This window comes from Protopterus annectens, chromosome 2.part0 (genome assembly GCF_019279795.1).
Source record: "Protopterus annectens isolate FY-2018-M chromosome 2.part0, PAN1.0, whole genome shotgun sequence".
In the NCBI taxonomy this organism is placed as follows: Eukaryota; Metazoa; Chordata; order Ceratodontiformes; family Protopteridae; genus Protopterus; species Protopterus annectens.
In genome coordinates, this window is record NC_056728.1 from 1,307,545,362 (window position 1) to 1,307,568,324 (window position 22,963).

Sequence of the window (22,963 nt, forward strand, 5' to 3'; positions counted from 1 at the left end):
AACTTTAAATCCTGGCAGACTCTGAAGGCTGTGCCAGCAAAATGCCCTTACTTTATCCCTCCTGCTGATAACTTAATTTAATGAGCAATCTATGTAATACTTTGTGTGTGTGTGTGTGTGTGTGTGTGTGTGTGTGTGTGTGTGTGTGTGTGTGTGTGTGTGTGTGTGTGTGTGTGTGTGTGTGTGTGTGTGAGAAAGCAAGACTGATGTGTGACTGAATGTGTGTATGGAAGTAGAGGAGACTGAATGTGTGTATGGAAGTAGAGGAGACTATGTGTGAGAGTGAGATTGAAAGAGAGCGAGAGCGGTCTTGTGTGAGTGAATGCTTGTATGAAAACAGAGGAGCCTGTGTGTGTCTGAGAGATTGAGAGTGAAAGCTATCGTGTGTCAGTGAATGTGTGTGTCTATGTGTATGTGTGTGAAAGCAGAAGAGACTGTGTATGTAAGAGAGAATGGGCTCTATGTAAAATTGTTTTATTTGGCTATTATTTTTTTAAACATTATATTATTTTTTTATATATGTCTGATGTAAAATGCTTCCTCCCAGCACCGTTAACTTATACTACAAGTCTAAAACATTAGGCAGAGGAATTATTTTATATTAAAAATATATAAAAAAAACAACAACATAATACTTAAAAAAAACAAATAAGCAAGTAAAACACGGCAATTTTACAGAAAGCCCATTCTCTAAGCGCAATAATGCCCTCCAGGGTGTGTGTTAATGTATAACTAATGCCCTTCCAGAGTGTAGAGGCTCTCCATCTGTGACATTGGGACCCATAATACCCCTGAGCGGGCGTTAACTACACATTAACACACACCCTTGTCAGGCTTTATTGTTTGCTTATTCTTCTTCCAGTTTCAGTGTATTTGTTTTTCCTACAGCCATGTCCCACAAAATGCACCCCTTTAATGTTGATAGAGCCTTAAGCACTCTATAGAAATATATTAACATAAATCAGTATACTGTTTAAGTGTCCAGCTAATGTTCAGAAGAGAAGGTAGCTAATGCTTTAACTGTACACACATTTTTAGGAACTGCTCCACTTACATCCAAGGAGCCGAGCTTTGTCATACCGAGGGGGGCCTTTGTATTTCCTTTTTCATTATAAATAAGTTTTGTTCAAAATCTATTAAGGAAAATTGTACGGCCAGGAGTCCCTTTCCCTTTCAAGGGGAGGGGGAGTGATGCTGCTTTCAGTGTTGCAAGGGACTGTTAATACTTCAAATGAATTGCTACTGTGTTAAAAGTACACAAGGAAACAGTGGAAACTAGCAATAATGAACATCCCTCTACCACTTATGACAAGTTAAAAGCTCATGTATCCTTCACCATCGGTACCTCAAAATGACACCACATCCTCCTCTCCATTTCTACCCCATACCAGGCAGTTGCATCGCACCACTGCTGTCCTCTTCATCACTCCTGGATGGCTAAACTGGGCAACTAGTATCTGAGCCTGTCTGAGCTGGATACAGGGAAATCACAAACAAAATGACTGCCAGGAGACAATGGACAGGAAGTGGAGCCATAAGGAAACCAAAGGTCAAAAAAGCATACAGACCTAAAAATGCTCCTTTTTTCTGTAAATAAAAATACCATGAACGCCAAAGAACTGAGCATTAAAAAAAAAAAGTGAAAACATCAAAAGTGCTTGCTAAAAATACTTACCCAATTCATTTGAAACAAAGGAGTCAGTCTGAACCCTTTCACAGAACTTGTATGTTTCACAGCACACCAAGACTGGAACATTGTAGGCTTTGGCAACTAGTGCTATCTGAGATGTGCCTACTCGGGACATTACATAGCCGTTGGCCAGTAATGCATGTGCACCGAGGAAAACCTTGGAAACCTGAAAATGAGAGAGACAAGTAGCATAAGTAAGCACATTTCAGGTGTCAAGAAAAACATTAGTATTCGAATACTACTATACACTGAAATCGATCTATTCTAAAACTCGAATTAAACTTTACACTAATATCAACAACAGATAAACAACTGCTTTTTCCCACCATCTGGATTCCTCCCAACAGCTATTCTCTATGATATAACCATGGCAGATGGAAACTTCCTTTTAGGGTGGAAACAAGCCTCTATCTGAGAGAACTGTTACTTTTGCATCAGTTGCAGCAGAAATTCAAGCCACACTGCCTGTTTTACATCCAATCCACATCCTTAAACAGTACTCAAACCAGGACTTCAGAGAAGCATCTTGTTTAAATGCAAGTATCAACTGCATTTTAATTACATAATGCTTCCATCCTTTCAATTTTGAGGGCATAGCATGACTACAGCCTTAAGATCATTCAAGTCACGGGTTTTTAGATAAGTATTAGGTGATCAGGATGCAGACCATTACCTAGCCAAAAACCTCTATTCAAAAGTTCCCGCTATACTAAAGGAGGGCATTACAAGACAGACCGGGGGAGAATATGAGGCTGCCCATCAAATTACCTACATTTCTACTGAAGGTGGCAAGAGTGCTACTCCATTTCATATGTAATGGAAGTAATTTTCAGAGGTGAGGAATACACTGGGATGCAAATCTATCATGCTAACCATAGTTTATCTGTTGATAAAGGTTTAATTTCTTTAACTATGCATTTGAGGTATCATTTGTTATGTGAAGGAATAGGACAGCAAAGAAGGATGGATATTTCATGGCTCAAAAACTTCACCTTATAAGAGACTGAGTAAAGAGAGAGGGCTGCCAGTCTGTCCCAACAACAAAGAATTTTGAGGCCACTGATCTTTTTCTTCATGAATCTCTTAGCTCTCAAGTTGAGTGATATGTTTAGATAAGTACACACCAAAAGGTGCATTATATTCAATTACAAGTCCAATGAGATATGAGTAAAGGGGTATTAAGACTTCTTTGGACTTGGTGGTGATGCCTTTGTAAATTAGATGAACTAGACAGAAGGCTTTCCAATCTATAGAGAAATGTTGGTCAATAGTGAATTATCATCAAGAATGCCTAGATCCCTTATGACAGTGTCTGATTGGAGAGATGTGTCACCTAAATGGTATGTGAAAATGTTTTCTTTACCAAAATGATCTGTGCTACATTTTTCGCAGTTAATTTGAGGCCATTGTCTTTCCAGCACTTTTAGCATGGTCTAATCCATGTTGGAGCAAATGTGAGTCGGTAGAAGATCAAATAACACCACCCAATATACAGCTGTTTGCAAACGTTGATAATCACAGGCCAGGAGTGTTGTTCTGAAGGTATTAGAAAAAGATGCCAAATGGGAGAAGCCCAACATCAAACCCTGTTGTACATCACTAGCAACTTTTTTGCTTTCAGAAGAGGCACCTGTGATTCTAACTAAATGGCTTCTATGAGACAAGTAAGCTATCCACCACATAACATAAGAATTTATATTCAGATTTAAAACTCTGTTAATAATGCCTGCATGGGGAATGGCGTCACAAGCCTTGGTCATGTCCAGGTATGCTGCATGTACTGCATAACTGCTATCCACTGCAGTGGTTTCTTTTTCAAAAAAATCAATGAGCTTAAAGAGGCAGAACCTTCATTTGACAAACCCAAACTGGTAAGGGTTCGGGGTTAAGACATGTTTAATGTCTAAATTAATGAGTTCTCCATAGTTTTGCATATGAGGCTAATGACAATGATAGGCCTGTAGTACCAAGGTCCATGGTTGGGCCACCCTTGTGTGATGGCAAGCAAACTGATTTCAACAATTGGCTAAGTTTCTGGTGCCATTCAAAGGGGATCCAGTATCTGTCTGCCTGGGATGACATGACTGACAGACCTCGAGGCTTTGCCAGAGATGACCTGCATCTGTAAACCCTGGGCTTCCAAATACTGGCCAAGCATCTTGCCACCCCACCCCTATAGTGCCTTTTTTAGGCGGTGTTCCAAAGACCAAAGTACCACCGTAACAGCTACAAACAAATGCAATCTGATGGTCATGCTGCTCAACACTAGAAGTCTAAATCTCAAAATGCACTCGCTAGAAGCACTCCTTAAAATGGAGAAGATCAACATTTGTGCTGTAATAGAGATCTGGCTCAAGGCAGCAGAAAGCACCCCTCCACTACCAGGCTATAACTCACTCCACACCTTTCAGCCCCAGAACTTGGACCAAAGCACCAAAGGCGGTGGTGTTTCCATATTCATAAAGGATGCGCACACCTCCAGATTGGTAGCCCAACATAATGCATCAGAGATACTTCAGGTGCAGCTAACACTGGGTAAGACAGCGATTCAGGTCGTCACCTGCTATAGGTCCTCAACTATGTCCCAAGACTCACACTCCACGTTCCTAAGCACCTTGGAGAATATTTGGGTCCAACCTAACACTCTCATACTGGGTGACTTCAACTACCCCTCCATTAACTGGGAAAACTACTCATGTACCATTACAATTGCCCGTTTCCTGGAATTCATTAATTCCAATGCCCTTGACCAGCTCATTCTTACTCCCACTAGCAGTAGAAATATCCTTGACCTGGTCATTACTAATATGGGCGACCGTTGCTCTACACCAATAGTCAACTCCTCCCTGGTTAGATCAGACCACAAACTAATCACCTTGGAAATCCACCCACCCCCCCCCCCGCAAAGGTAACCACTATGAAAATCTTCTCCAAAGCTAACTTTGGGCTCCTAAAAACAGAGGTGGCTAACTTCACGGCACCCATGCAAATGGAGAATAGTTGCATGACTGCCGAATTATACATGAATGCACTGTACGAACATGTACAGAAATGCATGGATTTCACAATAACCAATAGAACCAAGACGCTCTCCTCTAAAGAAAGGAAGCCAATCTGGTGGTCCCCTGCCATAAACAGACTCTACAACAGGAGGAGGAAACTGATGCAGAATAAGGTGAAGCCCTAAGACTGGAAAAACTCCCTTATCAGCCTCAACAAAACGTTGGGATCCTTCATCAAATCCTCTAAAGCTAGCTATGAAAACAGAATAGCAGCAGATAGCAAAGACAACCACAAAGCCTTCTATAGTTATGTAAAGAATCTCCACAGCAATACCCAGATTTGCTCTGAGCTACTGCACAATAGTACCTCCTATAACGAGCCAACAGATATTGCCAATATACTGGCCGACAGATTCAGTGCCAACTTTACCCCTCTCTCCCCCACCAAAGGGCCAATCACAATACCAGTAGATTGCCTGGCATCTTGTACTACTGCTGCACAGGTTAAAACAGCACTGTCCAAGGCAAAGAATAAGAAGTTCTGTACCTACCATAACATTCCATGTTAGTTGTCTTCTTCTCGCCTTCTTTCTTGCTGGATGGGTTTGGAGCCGATCCTCGGCTCTGACTCTGCTATCTACTAAAGCTCGAGAGCTATTTACTGGCTCGAGGCCTCCCCATATCCCACAATGCTTGGCGCTAGATACCCAGATCTCGTTTGGCAGAGCTAACACCATAGAAAAATTTCAAGGACACCCGTCCAAACTACAAGGTTTACCTACAGTACTAAAACAGAGGAGGACGTAACCCAGATAAGACTCAGCCAGAGGAAGAAGGCCTCAAAAAGGGACTCTTCTCGGTCTGTCCAGGCTAGGGGGATGGAGGGTGGGATGCAAGAAAGAAGGTGAGAAGAAGACAACTAACATGGAACGTTATGGTAGGTACATAACTTCTTAATGTTAAGTTGTCTATCTCGCCTTCATTCTTGCTGGTTGGGACAGCGTCCCTAGCACCTTAGTCCTGGGTGGCTCATCGGAACAGACTCTTGAGCACAGAGAACCAAATCAGCTCTAGTCCTAGAGGTCATATCCAACTTATAATGTGAAATGAAAGTATGAGGAGTGGCCCATGTGGCTGCAGCACAAATAGATTCCATTGGTAGTCTTGCTTGAAAAGCTACCGAAGTAGTTAACGCTCTGGTGGAATGACCTTTAGGTGTAGTATTATGTCTCAGCTGATAAATCAAAGTAATAATAGAGGACAACCACCTGGATAAGGTTACTTTAGAAACTGGCAGGCCCTGTTTGCCCTCAGCATAGGACACGAAGAGTTGATCTGATTTTCTTGTTTGTTTAGTCCTATCCAAATAAAAATGTAATTGCCTATGAACGTCCAATTGGTGTAACTTTTGTTCAGCTTTGTTTGAATAGTTAGGAAAAAAGACAGGTAGATCAACAGCCTGATTCAGGTTTGTTTCGGAAGGTATCTTGGGCAGAAACAAAGGATTAGTCCTGAGTGAAACTCTATCCTTATGAAACACAAGGTAAGGAGGACGAATACAGAGGGCTTGAAGTTCTGAAACTCTCCTAGCTGAGGTGATGGCTACTAAAAAGGGAGTCTTCCAGGAGAGCAATTTTAAGGAACAGGAAGCCGCAGGTTCAAAAGGGGGAAGAATCAAGGAAGCCAATATCAAGTTTAAGTCCCACGGAGGCGGGGGATCTCTGACCGGGGGCCTAAGCAAAATAGTTCCTTTAAGAAAGGCCTTGCAAAGTTTGTGGGACATGATGCTAGTTTCTGACAGGCCAGCGTGGAAATTTGCAATAGCAGCTAATTGGACCCTAATGGTAGCAGACGAGGAACCAGCTTGAAAGAGTTCTGCTAAAAAATCTAGAACGTGATGGACAGGGGCTGTAAAGGGGTCTATATTCCTAGCCTCTGCCCAGAAAGAGAAACGTTTCCACTTACTAGCATAAGTCTTCCTGGTGGTAGATTTGTGCGAAGAAAGGATGATTTCACGCACCGGCTGGGAAATATGTGGGAGCCTGGCTAAGGTTGGAAGTGGAGCAACCAAGCTGTGAGGTTGAGAGTTTGAAGGGATTGGTGCAGCCCGCCCGACTGAGGGACCAAGAGGTCTGGCACTGGGTCCAGATTCCAAGGCTGCTCCAGCAGGTAACAATGCAGGAATGGGAACCAAATTTGTCGAGGCCAGTAAGGGGCAATGAGGATAATCCTGGATCCCAATGCGGTCGCCTTCTGAATTAGTTTGGGAATTAGGGGAAAAGGTGGGAATGCATACAGAAGACCCTGGGGCCAATCGTGAACTAGAACGTCTCTGGGGGAGTGGCCGGGGAGGGGAAAGAGAGTGAAGAAATCGTCGCACTTGCTGTTGAGAGGAGTTGCGAAAAGGTCGCAAGGCTGACCCCATCTGCAGAAAATTTTGTCCGCTACTGACTGATTGAGAGACCACTCATGAGGCATGAGAATAGCTCTGCTTAGCCTGTCCGCTATGACGTTGGACTTCCCGGGGATGTGCGTTGCTATGAGAAACCGTTGAGAGGAGATCGCCCACTGCCAGAGCCTGAGTGCTTCTCGACATAAGGGATATGACTTGGTTCCGCCCTGCTTGTTGATATACCACACTACAGGCATATTGTCTGTTTGAATTGCAATAGTCCCGGTGGGTAGAGAGAGTCCTGAAGAGTTTGCAATGCTAAAAGCACCGCTCTCATCTCCAAGACGTTTATGTGCAGGTGGTACTCTAGAGGTTGCCAAGTACCCTGGACAGTCCTGCCCTGAAAGTGCCCCCCCCCACCTGATCAGGGAGGCATCCGTGGTCACTGTGGCAACAGGAGAAGGAAGAACAAACGGTCTGCCCTGGAGTACTAGAGGGGGAAACCATCCACCAAGCCAGGTGGTCTTTGCATGATTGAGTGATTATTATCTTGTGAGACATTGGAAGTTGTTGAAAGGACCATTGGGTAAAAAGCATCCACTGAAGAATCCGCAAGTGAAAACGAGCCAGGGGAACTAGTATGACTGCTGCTGCCATGAGACCCAACGTTTTTAGTACAAATCTGTCCTGAATACACTTGCACTGTAGTAAGACCTGCACATGTCGGCGAATGTCTGACACTCTGTCTAGAGGAAGTTTTGCAGACAGATCTTTTGTATTTAATCTTGCACCTATAAAGGTTATAGGCTGACAAGGTGACAATGCAGACTTTTCGAAATTTATTGAGATACCTAGTACGGAACAAGTTTGGATGGTATAATCCCTGGCTCCCAGTAGCTGATGCCTGGTGGAAGCAGTAAGGAGCCAGTCGTCTAGATATGGAAACACCTGGAATCCTCGCTGTCTCAGGTGAGCCGTAACTACTGCCATGCACTTGGTGAACACCCTGGGGGCTGTGGTGAGACTGATAGTGACTGGCTCCCAGCCGGAAGTGGAGAAACCTTCTGGAGCGCCTGTCCATTTTGATATAGTAGTATGCATCCTGAAGGTCTATGGAGCACATCCAGTTGTCCTGACCCAAAAAGGGTAGAATGGACTGAAGCGTGACCATCCGGAACTTCGTTCTTTGAACAGATTTGTTTAACCTGCTGAGATCCAAAATGGGTCTCCAGTCCCCTGTCTTTTTTGGTACCAAAAAGAACTTGGAGTAAATTCCGGATACTTGCTGGTCTGCTGGGACTAGCTGGATGGCCCTTTTTTCTAGCAGTTTTGAAATTTCTAACACTGCTTGTTCCCTTAGACCGGGTGGAACATCTGGAAGGGACTTGGTTGTTTGTACAGGTGTGTGGACAAAGAGGATTTTGTAACCCTCGGATATGATGGACTGTACCCATTTGTCTTGTGTGAGGAGATGCCAGGCTTCTGGGTACAGTGACAATCTTCCCCCAACTGCCTCCGAAGGTGGACAGTCGGGCAGCCCCTCAGGGGTGCTGAAAGGGTTTGTCAGAGAAAGATTCTCTGCTACCTTGATTTTGTGGACCCCCTTTGCCCCTCGGGTGGCGTCTATTATTGTTCCCTCCCCTGCCCCTGGAGGGAAACTCGCCACGTGTGTCAGGCACGACTCCCTGGGGTTTCCGAAACCACATTTTCCCACTCTTCTGACCTTTAGGGTATGGTCTAGAAGGAGTAGAAAAACAGACTCCCACGGCAGAGAGAGTGTTGCCTTCCTGCTCACATCTGGTAAGGGTATCCTTCACCTGTGGTCCAAACAGAGTCGAACCATCGAAGGGGGTATTGGTGAAGGACGCCTTAAAGGGGTCAGCAAAGTTACATAACCACATCCAGGCATGTCTTCTCAAAGCCACGCCTGTACCTGCGGCCCTACTCACCCCATCGGCTGCATAAGAAATGAGCCGCATGGAGGAGTTGACGATAGAGTTAAGGGTCGCCAGCTGGGAGTTAATCTTATCCTGAGCCCCCGCAGCCGATGGATCCTGAAGGGTATCACCCAGTTCCTTGAGAAGATCCCTTTGAAGGCGGGTGAAGTGGCACAGATAATTCAGCGACCACATGGAAAAGGTCGTTGAGGAAAACATCCGCTTCCCGTACCTGTCCATTGTCCTAGACTCTTTATTAGGTGGATGGACAGGCACCGAAGGGTCAGCCAACTCCTTCTTTGTGGCTGCTGCCACCACCATGGCATCAACGGGGACACCTTTTGTCAAAAATTGTTTGTTGGGTGGGGCTGTAATGAACTTAGTGGGCCTGCGGGGAGTTGGTTCCACTGTGTCCGGGGCTGACCACGCCCTTCGAGCCACTACTTCCATGAGCGGGTCGAAGGGTGGAGACACACAGGAGGTGGAAGGGCGAGAACCAAATGCGTCCAGGTATACCGACTCGTCCTCGGAAGGGTTAAGGGCAGTCCAGTTCCCCCTCTGCTTAAGGATCTCTAGGATGTCTGAAAAGGAGACATCCTCAGAGGGGGATCTTGGGGACCCTTCCAAATCCTCCAAGTCGGTATCAGACGTGTTTCCTCTTACATTTTCTCTTCCGAGGGGGCTCCTTTGAATGATCAGGGGAGGCCTCGGAAGAGGAAGATATGCCCAATGGGGCGACCTGGAGCATCTGTTCTCCATGCTTGGGGTCAGGAGGGTGGACAGAGACCGATGCAGGCACCATGGGGGGAAGAGCCGAAGGGGCCAATCGAGGAGCCGACTCAGGAGTCAGCACGCTCCTCATGACCTTGAAGGCACCCTTATCAGGCAGAGCAGAGGGTCCCCGCTCTGAAGAGACGTGAACCCCTCCCGGCACCGAGAGGGATGGCTCCGAGGCTGATGTCGGGGCCAAGCTCACCTGCGCCGAAGCCCCGAGAGGGAGAACGGGGTCGGACAAGGGTCTGATGCCACTCACCTCCTTGGAGCCGACGAGGGAGTCCCGGCGCCCAGATCCTTCCAAGGAAGGAACCAATGAAGAGATTGGAGCCGATGAAGGAGCCGAAAGGTGTGGTATCGGCTCCGACGTTTCCAAGATTCGAGCCCCAACCAGCTCCGGCTCCGAACACAAAGGGGGAGTCGGAGGAGGAACTGCTGAAGACACCGGGACAGCCACAGTCTGTTGAGAAGGGCTGGTTAACATTTTGGCCAGGGCCTGCGATTTAAGGAGTCTACTAACCACCCTCTCCATGTCATGATCAGATAACCTGGAGGACCGAGAGGAGTGGGACCTATGGCTTCGTTCAGACTGAAGCAACGGTGACCTCGGAGCCGAACGAACCGATTCTAGGGAAGGGGACCTAAAACGTTTTCGACCCAACAACGGTTCCGACACTCTAGTCGGAGTTGATTGAGGTCTAGAGATGTCGGCTCCAGCCGGAACCGAAGAGGAGGAGGCAGATGCTCCGCCCGGCGATGGCTCCGAACTGGGATCTGACGGCTTGGCGGGCTTTAAGGATTTCCCCGACTGAGGCTTCACCGGGGATCCCTCTGGCTTAAGTAAGCCTCTCAAAATAAGCTTGTTCCTACGCTCCTGCAGGACTCTCAGGCTGAAGGCGTGACAGACCGAGCAGGAGTCCTGCATGTGTAGGGAACCCAAGCAATACACACAAGAAGTGTGACCGTCTGTCAGAGACATCTTCTGACAGCACGAGTCACACTTCTTGAAGCCTGAGACTTTAGTATCCTCGGACATACTGGCCAGGGGATACTAAAGAGAGAAAAATTAAACTAGTGCTTAAAAAGGCACACAGTAACACTCACACACCCGCACTAGTTAAGCTAACAATAATAACTACAAAAAACTATCACACCACACTTAATAACAACAACAACTATCCTTAATAATATATATATAAAAAGTACAATGCTAAACACTACTCCTATAGGTACAAAAAAGGGTGGGGTTAGCCACTAATAGAGAAGAAACAAGGGGGGGAGGGCAGAAACTCTCTAATAGAAAATGAGTTTCCTTAGTGGGATAAACTAGGGGATACACAGTCTAACTATACTACAAGGGTAAAACTAACTATACCTAAGAAAAATACAAAATAAATATTAGCTAATCATAGAAAAAAAAGGATTAATACGACCTGAGCCAGTACAAGCGCAACCTCTTAGCTGAAGCGGCAAACAAGATCCAGGTATCTAGCACCAAGCATTGTGGGATATGGGGAGACCTCGAGCCAGTAAATAGCTCTCGAGCTTTAGTAGATAGCCGAGTCGGAGCCGAGGATCAGCTCCGAACCCAACCAGCAAGAATGAACGTGAGATAGACAACTTAACATTACAGCTTCTATGGGACCTGACAAGATCCCTGGCTGTGTTCTATATGAACTACAGACTACATGAACTACAGAGTGAACTGGCAACTCACCTGTGTGTGCTGTTCAGTTACAGCCTCACCTCATGCCTTGTCCCTACCGAATGGCTCACTGCTACAGTCATCCCTCTCCACAAAGGAGGAGCGACTACAGACCCCGGGAACTATCGCCCCATTAGCTTGATGAGTCTGATATGCAAAGCATCATCATGGACTTAATAAAAAAGGATATAGGGAATCTCCAAACTCTGAACCCCACACAGTTAGGTTTTCTGAAGGGTAACTCATGCCTGCTCAACCTGGTCGACTTCTTTGAATCAGTCACTAGAGCTATGGATGAAGGCAAGGTGGTTCATACAGCCTACCTTGATCTGGCCAAGGCCTCTGAAACCATTCCCCACTCGGGAATCATAGAAAAACTCACTAAACTAGGCATCAACCCCTATATCACTAGGTGGGTTGCAAACTGGCTCACAGACAGAACCCATAGTGTGAAAGTAGCTGACTCAAAGTCAGACCGCCAATCTGTCATGAGTGGAGTCCCACAGGGTTCGCTCCTGGGTCCTCTCCTGTTTGGTATCTACTTCTCTGAGGTCCAGGCCAACATGAAGGGACTCTGTCTGACAAACTTCGCAGAAGATTGCAAGTTGGGAGCTATTCTTAATTCCCCAAGTGATGCTGACATCCTACAGAAAGGCCTCACTGAGGCCAATGACTGGTGTCAGAACCATGGCCTTAAGCTCAATGCCAAAAAAATGTGTCATCATCCCCTTTTGGAAAAACCTGGTTCCCATGAATTACCACATCAATGGTAGTCCACTGAACACAGAAGGGGTTATAAGAGATCTGGGAACACAGGTTGACAGCAACCTCACTTTTGACTACCAGATTACCACTGTGGTCAGAAAGTCCTTCTATGTGGCACATCTCATTACTAAGGGTTTTGCATCCAGGAAGAAAGAGGTCATTGTCTCCCTCTACTCTTCCCTCATTAGGCCAATCATCGAGTACAATCCCCCATTTGGCATGTACCTCACTAGACACCTGCAACAACCGCAGAGGCCACAAAAGTACCTCACAAAGAGGATCCTAGGCCTTAAACACTTATCCTGTATGGACAGACTCAAAAAACTCCAACTATTCTCTGGCTCATATCGCCTACTTAGAGTTGATCTCTGCTTGACTTACAAATCCATGTCTGATCCAGCTCTGTTAGAAATGCTACATCTAAAGAAATCCCAATCCCTCCTCACCACATGCTCCAGAGACCTCAACCTCAATACCACAATCAACAGAACAAGCTGGAGGGACAGGTTCATAACCCAGAGACTGCCCATGCTATGGAACAGATATCCATACATGTTAAGAAGAGCACCTCTTGATGAGTGGAATGGAAATAGAAAATTCACCCTGGGGATCACTCCAGTGGCTCTACTCGACAGAGGTACTGGGAAATAAGGTCAGGTGGCACAATGCCAGTGTAATCCTATGGGCTAGGCTGGTAAAGGCTCCAGGGTCATTAGCCTAGTACACACCTATGAACCTATAAGGTTGCCCACTAATCCAAACAGAGGCAGACAGACTGCAATCACTGTTGCATTTACCATTCCCTAATCTAATTTTTGGGATTACTGCCTATAGAAGCCTGATAAAGTACAGTTGTGTACACTTACCATAAATGTAGATGTTCGCGTGCATTCACTGTTGCAGTCATTACATTTGGGTAATCTGCTGGCAGGTTGCCCTCAGGGGGCCAAATTAACAAAGTCTTAGGTCCTGCGTCGGTTGCTGTCCGTTCTTCCATGACGTTAGGGGTATAAAACATGCAGCCGACGCCATTACATCAGTTTTTTCTTGCCCCAGATGTCAGGTGCCCCCAAATGGGGATATATATAATTAAAAACACAAAAATATACTTCCAAACAAGAGCAAATACACCAAAAAGGCTTTTAAACATAGTAAAAGTAAGTAGAGGTACAGTAAGAGAAAAACAGGGGGCTGGTGGGAGGGTAACCAGGACTGCAACAGTGAATACACTCGAACATCTACATTTATAGTAAGTGTGCACAACTGTACTATGTTCTTTGTGTTTCACTGTTGCAGTCATTACATTTGGGTAGATTCCCAAAGCTATGGTTGGGAGGATGGATTTATATATTATTAGGACCAGCTATAAGGCCCTGCAAAACAGCAGTGGCAAAGCCAGCTCTGGATTTAGAGAAGATTGGTAAGTGATAATGCTTGGTGAAAGTATGAACTGAACTCCAGGTAGGCAGCTTCTAGAATATCCATGGTAGGAACACCTCTGAGAAAGGCTGTTGAAGTAGATGCAGCCCTGGTGGAATGAGATCTGATCCCCTGGGGGATAGGTTTTCCATGGTGCTTATAACAGAAATGAGTACAATGGCTTATCCATTTAGAAATGGTTTGCTTTGAAATAGCCTTCCCCCTCTGCCCATGCAGCAAATGCTACCAGCAGTTGTTCAGATATTCTTCGAGATTTAGTCCTGTCCAAGTAGAATCTAAGTTGTCTGTGTACATCCAATGAATGCAGAATATGCTCTCTCTTGTTCTGTGGATTGGGAAAGAAAGTTGGCAAATGAATGGACTGATTAAGAGCCACACTGGATACCACCTTGGGCATGAATGACGGATTGGTCCCGAGAGACACCCTGTCCGCATGAAAGATGATGAAAGGCTCCACTGCCATTAGGGCCTGTAATTCAGATATCCTTCTAGCTGAAGCGATTGCTAAAAGGAAAGCTGTTTTCCAGGAAATAAATTTTAGGTCTGCAGTAGCAGCTGGCTCGAAAGGAGGTAGAGTAAGTTTCTCCAATACAAAGTTAAGGTCCCAGGCAGGGTTTGGAGCTCTCCTGGGTGGTCTCAAGTTTTTGGCCCCTCTGAGATACTGCTTTAGAAGAGGATGAGAGAAGGGGGGGGGGCTGTGTTGTAATGAGCTAAAATGGATGAGGCATGGATTTTTTTGGAAGAAAAAGACAGGCCCTTGTGAAACATTTCAGTTAAGTATTGCAAAATCTGAGGTAAATTGGGCACTGCTGTGCTCATCCCTTGAGATTGATTCCAGGCACAGAATCTTTTCCATTTGTCAGCATAAGATTTTCTAGTACTAGGTCTTCTCGCCTCCAAAATGACATCCATCACAGGTTTGCTGAGGGTGAATTTAAGTGATTAGCCAGGCTGCAAAATTCAAAGTTTGGAGCTGAGGGTGCAGAATTTGGCTCTCCTGCTGCAACAGTAAGGAAGGTGTTTGAGGCAGGTGCCACAGAGAAATGTGTGACACACTGCACAGGAGTGGGTACCAGTGTTGGCAAGGCCAGCCTGGAGCAATCAAAATCATTTTTGGTTTGTCCTGTTTGACTTTTAGTAGAACTTTGGAGAGCAAAGGCAGAGGGGGAAAGGCATAGACTGACAGGTTTTTCCAGCTAAAGGACAGAGCATCCACTTTCCAGTCTTTTTTGTGATGAGTTCTTGTGCAAAATTTGTCCAACTGGTAGTTCTGGGGTGAGGCAAAAAGATCTACGTCTGGGCTCCCCCATTTGCGTGTCAACATGTTGAAAATCCATGGTTCCAGTTTCCATTCGTGAGGGTCCATGAGATTTCTGCTTAGTTCATCTGCCAGAACATTCTGCTTTCCGGGTAGGAATTGAGCTTGTAGTTGTACTTGGTAGCTCAAGGCCATGTTTCACAATGCCATGGCTAGTCTGCAGAGGGGGTAGGAATGTGTACCCCCCTGCTTGTTTATGTACCACATAACCGTGGTGTTGTCCATCTTTATCAGCAATTGTCCTAGATGAAGGTAGTCCTTAAAGGCTGTCAGTGCATTCTGTACAGCTAGCATTTCTTTTTGATTGATATGAAGGTGCATTTGATTTGGGCTCCATTTGCCCTGAATGCACTTCCCTGCAAGATGTGCCCCCCATGCATGGTCTGATACATCTGTAGTTAGGGTTTCGGTGGCAGGGGGTGATGTGAATGGCAGTCCCTTGTTTTGGTGGCAGGCCTCTGTCCACCACAGGAACTCTATACGCAGGCAAGGTATGATAGGAATCATTGTTTGCAGGCTGTGACAATGTTGACTCCATAAACTTTTTAAGTACCACTGAAGTTACCTCATATGCAGTCTTGCATATGGAATTAGAAGAATGCATGAGGCCATAAACCCAAAGGCTTGCAGTATTTGCCTTGCAGATAGCAGGGTTTTTGTGGCCACCTGTTTGAAGTAAGTCACCAAATGAATTTGCTTTTCTGGCGTAAGGAAATCCATCTGGGCAGTTGTATTCAAGCTTGTACCCAGGAATGTAATTTTTTGAGAGAATACCAGTTGAAATTTCTTTTTGTTTATGGTGTACCCTAGACAGGTTAGAACTCTTTTTACAAACGCCAGATGTTTTAGAAGAATGGCCTGGTTTTCTGCCTGAATTAGACGATTGTCCAGGTATGGATATATCTGAATATTTATTTTTCTGCAAAATGCAATTACTGGAGCCAGGCACTCTGTGAATACCCTGGGCACAGTAGACAAGCCAAAGGGCAGTGCAGAGAACTGATAATGCATGCAGCCTGCTTTGAAGCGTAGGAATCTTCTGCAAGACTCCCTGATTGGGATATTCAGGTAAGCCTCTTTTAAGTCGAGAGTTGCCAACCAGGCATCCTTCCCTAGCATAGGAAGTAACTGGTGAAGAGTCAGCATCTTGAATTTTGGAATGTCCTGAAAGGTGTTTAGAGTAGACAGGTCCAGAATTGGACGCCATGATTTGTCTTTTCTGGGTACCAGGAAAAGTCTGGAATAGAAACCTTGTCCCTTTTCCTCTTCTGGTACTGGGTGAATAGCCCCTATGTTTAAGAGGGAAAGTACTTGTTTCTGAGCCTCTGCCCACTGATTTGGGGGCAGGTCTGACCACCCGTTTGGAGTTTGCAGCATGTGGAAATGAAATCTGTATCCCTGGGACACTATATTTAAAACCCATTTGTCCTGGGTTATAAGTTGCCATTTTCTGGAATGAATTTCAAAGGGAAGTCATTGAGACTGTTTACCACAGGGTGGTGCCTTGTTGTTTCCAGATTTGGAAGTGGAAGCACCCCATTGCTTAGTTCTGAAAGTCCCTTGGGACTGAAATCTGGTGGTTTTGGAATGTCTGGATTTGGCCGTAGTGGCTCTGGAAGGAGCTGGAAAGGACCAGTTCTTAGTAGGCCAATGCCTACTAAATCTAGGTGGTTGCACTTGTAAGAAAACTTTCACAGTTTGCATAGATTTAGCTTTATCTTCCATCTTTTTTAGAATTTCTTCAGCCTTATTGCCAAATAAGCGATCCTGCTGTAAAGGAGCATCCAAAAGTTTTGCTTTAACGTGATCAGGCAGAGATTGCTCCTTAAGCCAAGCATGCCTTCCAAACACAGACCCAGCAACAGGAGCCCTACAAGAGGCCTCTAAAGAATCAAAACCACATTGCAAAGTATATTTGTCAACTTGTTCAGCTGACTGCAATAAATCCTGTAAATCTTTACTCTCCACAAAGTCAGAAATCAACACCATTTTCTGTTTAAGCAATCCCATGATATGTTGTTGACATTTTAGCATATGGAATTGACAGTTTAAAGCCCTGATTGCTAAGGTTGCATAAGTATAAACCTTTTTACCCCATCTATCCAGCGCCCTGGAATCTCTAATCCCTAAGCCTCTTTTTGGATTCAGAGAAATTCTGACTTTCCCAGTGGAAATGCTCCCTTAAGGTATGTAAAGTTTCCCCAAAAGAGAAATCCTCAGGCGGAGAAGCAGAGGGAATGGAATCCTCTGCATCAGAGTCCTCATAAGTAGGTATGGACAAATCCAGATCATTAGAACAGTCAGAAGAAACAGAGTCCTGTTCAGAAAATTCATAGTCAAATTCAATCCTAGGCCTTTTGGAGGGGGAGGGGTTGACTACACCTGATTAGAGTAATTAAATCTTCAGCCATTTTGATCATTTGTTTTTTAGGCATAGGGGCCTGAACATGTGACCTGGGCATCGGTTTTTTAGACACAGATCGAGATTTAGGCCTTAGCACTCAAGCTGGAGTCGGTTTAATATGCAAATCTGTAGGCCTGAATATACCCTCAGAAGCCGGCGCATGCTCAGCAGCTCCGGACCCCTCCAAAGTAGAGACATCTACGGGTTCCATATGTGAAGCATCTCGTGGCATACCGGAATCTGAAAGGGTCTCAGTAGAAGCCTGCGAATCAGAACTAGCGGGTATCAGGGGCTGCGAAAGCTCCTCACTGACTACCAGCGAACTGGCGACTGGCTTAGGAGAAGTGTCGTCGGCAGTTTTGGACCTCAACGGCCTGTCTCTGTCTTTTTCTTTGCGTTTTTTCAGTATTCCGGTAGTTGGATGGCTAACCGATATCATTTCTGGATAATTAAACCAAGGACCAAAATACTTTGAAGCAAAATGTACCGACGACGGATAGTGCGCTGATTAAATAAAGCACAAAACCGACAGCAAGGTACGGTGTGGTCAGGGCCTAGGCAAGGAATACAGTACAAATGAAAATCCTTATGAGGTATTTGCTTCCCACAAGTAATATAATTATTAACTTTTACTGACATCGGTAATGAGCAAGAAAAAGTTTCCCCAACGGGGTAGTTAGCTTTAAGTTGAAAACTTTGGTTCTGAAACTCGAAAACAAATATTTCAGGAGTCAGCCAACCGGCACTTGCAAACTGCTTCTGCTTCGGGCACCATGTGGCAAGAAAGACTGATGTAATGGCGTCGGCTGCATGTGTTATACCCCTGACGACCTGACGTCATGGAAGAAGGGACAACAACCGACGCAGGACCCAAGACTTTGTTAATCAGGCCGACTGAGGGCAACCTACCAGCAGATTACCCAAATGTAATGACTGCAACAGTGAAACACGATGAACATCTACGCTGTTGTCCTGAGTACAGAATCTAAACTGTAATGTTCACAGGAGGTTTGGAGAGAGGAACTCACAACCTCTTCTAACAATGACTGGGTACTGACCCCTCCAAAGAATGTTGTAGTAGCTGCAGTGGCTCTAGTGGAATGTGCCTTGACACTGCCTGACAACTTTTCCTTGAAAGGAATAACAGAATCCAATAGACTGGGCAAGTCATTTTGATAATTGCTTGCTTACTGCCAAGTCCTTTGCAAAGTAGACAACCAACTGATGTGATTTCCTGATTTCCATGGTTTAGGTTAAACAGAATATCATAAGTCTATGCAAGTTCAAAGCATGCAATGTCCTTTCTCCCTTGCTCTGGGGTTGGGGAAGAATATGGGGAGGAAGAACAGCCTGATACAAAGAAAAGTTCCCTCTCCACTTTGGGTATGAACGTAGGGTTGTTATGTAGAATGACTCTATCCTACCATAAGATCAAGAAATGGTTTCTTACACATTAAGGGCTGCAGTTCATAAATTCTTCTAGCAGATGTCACAACTACCACAAACAAGTGTTTTCTGGAGGATGTATTTCAGGGGAACTGAAACAGCATATTTAAAAGAGGCCACAGTTCGCTTTTCTAACAAATAATTGAGATTCCATGGTGGAGGAATTTTATTTTTGGGTGGTTTGAAATGGAGCAGCCACTTTAGGATTGTTTGCTTGACAGTAAAGAGTGCAGCAGGTATGCTAAAACTGCCAAACTATGTACCTTTAAAGAGACACAAGATAACCCTGACTTACAAAGCTCTACCTGAATTAGACTCCTGGCCTCTAATAAGGCACAAAGAGCAAGCCTCTACCAATTTGCAAGGTATGACTGTGTTTGGTTTCCTACCCTTCCTATTATATGCAGCATGTCCTCTGAAAACATGTGCCTGGATGGGATACATACATGATGGCCTACATCCATGTTGTCAGCCATACAGTACTGAGATGAGGGAGCAATAAGGACCCTTTTTTCTGTGTCAACAGTCCATTCACTGAGGTAACCATATTAGCTCTACAGTTGCTACAAAATAAGGAATGCCTAAAACTGGTTATTACAAAGAAGTAATCTCCACGGTGAGTTCTGAAGCAATGGTCCTTCAAGACTATCCAGTTTTAGGAATTTCAGCTGACCCAGCACTTTAAACAATCTGAAGTGCAGGCTGGATAACGGAGTCTCCTCTAGCATTAGTGGATTCTGACGACCTTGATCGTTAGGGATAATACTAGGACAATAACTAACATGCTTATAATATTTCTCGCCTGCTCACTAAAGAAGACAGGATGTCTACAGACATCCGAGTATTACTTCCTAGACCAGAATGTGTCCTAATTATATGCCCTCTTTCCCACAAAACAGTGCTACACTTCAAGTAACAAAACAATAAGATACTAAGATATGTACATATGAGCTCACAACATGAAAACTACTATACTACCTTACTTAAAATTAAGTCTCCCTATTATCCCTATGGCTACACATTTCTTAAAAACATTAACATGTACATTATTGAAGTATGAAGTAAACTACATTTAAAGCACATAACACATTAGCTAAGAAATCAGGATTGTACCATACTTAACAGGCATCCTTCTACTACTGACATAAATGAAAGAAATGTCTCTAAAATTGGCCCAAAATCCTGAAACAATCTACCTTCACAGATCAGAAATGCAAATGACATAACATTTTTAAAGATGTTTTTATGTTTTGGCACACCAGAGCAAACCAAATGCTTACTATCTATGCCATCCACTTGTTTATCCAAAATTCCTCAATATTATGACTATAGTGAATTTTTTTTTTACTTTTTCTAATCTATAACCTTACCCCTCTGTAGTAAAGTCCACATACTTTTTTCTCACCTCTTCACCACATGCTGTAACTTGTCTGCACTTTTCTAATTTCCTGTATACTTTGATTAGTATTGTCTTTCATAATAGTGCTATTCCATCATTTTGTAAACACTGTTACTTTGTGACTACATTAAAGTGTTGGATTTTTTTTTACTGTGACTTTACATATTATTCTTGCCATCATGGTCTGAGTCATGTCTGAAAAGGGTCCTTGGACCAGTACATTTACCCAATTTCAAACATAAAATAGAAATAAATAGTGGTGGGTTTAGGCAATTTTTTTCTAGTTATGGTCTTATCACCCCTCTTCCTAGAAGACAGCCCAAAAGCTTGGCTCTCAACATGCTCAGTTAACCTTTCTTAGCAAGTACAGTCAAGCATGCCTGTCCTACAGCCTCTAAAACAGACTGAACTTTGGTATAAGGAAGCCTCCTAGTCCTCTGAATGGATGATCAAATCATACAGGTATGCAGCAGCGTGTTGTGAGAAGGGATTCGACATTATCCATTATTACTATTACACACTCACTGAGGAATCTCCTGAGCTTTTTCTGCATATGCTCATTTACTAACAAGCTCAACCAGCTCTGGTCTACTCTGTATACTAACAGAGGGTTCTATCACATTTGTAGTGTCTTCAATTATTCTCAAGTTTCATTAATAGATGTCCAGTGCACAAAAGTTCAAATGCAGTAAATTCCATTGAAGCTCATGGCACCATTCTTACAACAAACAGTTAAGTAGGGTAACTGTTTAAAATGTTTTCCATCTGTGTTAGTAACTTTCTTTAGTGTGGATTTTGAAGCTTTATTGCACCATTCAACTAATCCATCAGTCTGCAGAATGTGGCTGATGTCTTCAACTGTCTGACCTGAAAACACTGGCATAATACCCTTAACACAGAGGGAGTGTGTTTGTCAGTAAGTTTCTCTTTAGGAATACCCACATAGCACCAGTTTTTTGGCAACCGCCTTAGTATTAGCACTGTGTAATGGCTCTGCTTGTGGAAATGTAGTAGCATAGTCCATTATTACCAGTATGTACTGGCACCCATTGCTAGATTTTATTAGTAAACCCACCATGTTCACACTGCTACTCTCAAATGGCACCTCTATAACAGTCAAATGTATTAATGAGCTCTTAAATCTGGGAGGGGTGCAGTTTTCTGACACTAAAGAAGTACAGACATTTTCTCTCTCCTTCATTGTTTGTCCAATAAAATTTGTCTGGTAATCCTGCATTTGTTTTGTTCATCCCCAGGTGACCTCCTAACACGTGACTATAAGCTAACTTTATTACTGAAGTACTATACGGTTACATCACTAGTAAATTATGTAAAAATTTCCTTCATTAATTACTCTACATAAGAAGTCATCATTTAACCCAGAACATGATTTAGTAGTAATGGGAACATCTCCTACAGCCTTGGTTATATTTTTTTGACCTGCTTAAAGTATAATCTCATTGTTCATTTTTTACAGTTTATGTATCTTATCCGCAGGTTTACTAGCTCTGGGTTACTTTCTCCATTACTTGCTTTCTTAATTAACTTTCCTTGACATGGAAGGTACAGCTTCTTCGCATAAAAACACTTGCACTACAGTTTCTTCTATGTCTTCCCCAAAGTACAGTTTTGTACCTACCATAAATGTAGATGTTCAAGTGTAAACACCGCTGCAGTCATTACACTTGGGTTATCCTGCCGTCAGGCGGTTCCCCAGTCGGCCTGAGTTCCAAAGTCTTGGTCCGGCATCGGTTGCTGTTGCCTCCTCCCTGACGTCAGTGCGACAGGGGTATATAAGATACAGCCGACGCCATTTTCTTCAGTTTTTCTTGCCCCAGATGTCAGGTTCCCCCAAACAGGTAGGCAATTCAAATTGCTAGTAAAGTATACATAAGAAAAGCAAACAACAACTTTCAGTTACCAGAAAATACTCCCCATAGGTAGTAAAGGGTAGAAGACATAGGTACGTACCAACAAGTAAGAGGGGAAGGAGGGAGGGAGGGTAACCTGGACTGCAGCAGTGTTTAAACTCGAACATCTAGATTTATGGTAGGTACAAAACTGTACTATGTTCATCGTGTTACACTGCTGCAGTCATTACACTTGGGTGGAATCCCAAAGCTGAGGTAGGGTGGCTGGTTCTATAAGGCATTAGGGGAGGCTATAAGGCCCTGCAGCACAGCAGTGGCGAAGCCAGCTCTGGATTTGGAGCATAAAGGCAAATGGTAATGCTTCGTGAAGGTATGGACAGAACTCCATGTTGCTGCTTCCAAAATATCCTTGGTAGGCACTCCTCTGAGGGAGGCAGTTGAAGTGGCTGTTGCCCTGGTGGAGTGAGATCTAATGCTGCTAGGTACAGGTTTCCCATGGTGTGTATAGCAGAAACGTATACAATGTGATATCCATTTTGAAATAGTCTGTTTTGTAATGGCTTTTCCCTGTGCTCCTGCAGCATATGCTACCAATAATTGCTCAGATTTTCTGAAAGCTTTGGTTTTGTCCAAGTAGAAGTGTAACTGCCTGTGAATGTCCAAAGAATGCAGTAGTCCCTCCCCTTTATTCTGTGGTTTTGGATAAAAAGTTGGCAAGTGAATAGTTTGGTTTAGAGCCACACTTGATACCACCTTTGGCATAAACGTAGGGCTAGTTCTTAAAGACACCCTGTCCTGGTGGAAAATGAGGAAAGGTTCC

The 22,963-nt window shown here is 44.2% G+C and overlaps 1 protein-coding gene across 2 annotated transcripts in view; it reads right to left on the bottom strand.

Moving 5' to 3' along the window:
- The window catches only part of EIF2B4 (eukaryotic translation initiation factor 2B subunit delta), a 979,702-nt gene that overhangs the window by 44,444 nt on the left and 912,295 nt on the right, over positions 1 to 22,963 (bottom strand). For both annotated transcript variants that reach the window (XM_044061494.1, XM_044061493.1), the window contains exon 12: positions 1,676 to 1,856. In XM_044061494.1, coding sequence (XP_043917429.1) covers positions 1,676 to 1,856 — 181 coding nt within the window. The remainder of the gene's footprint in view (positions 1 to 1,675; positions 1,857 to 22,963) is intronic.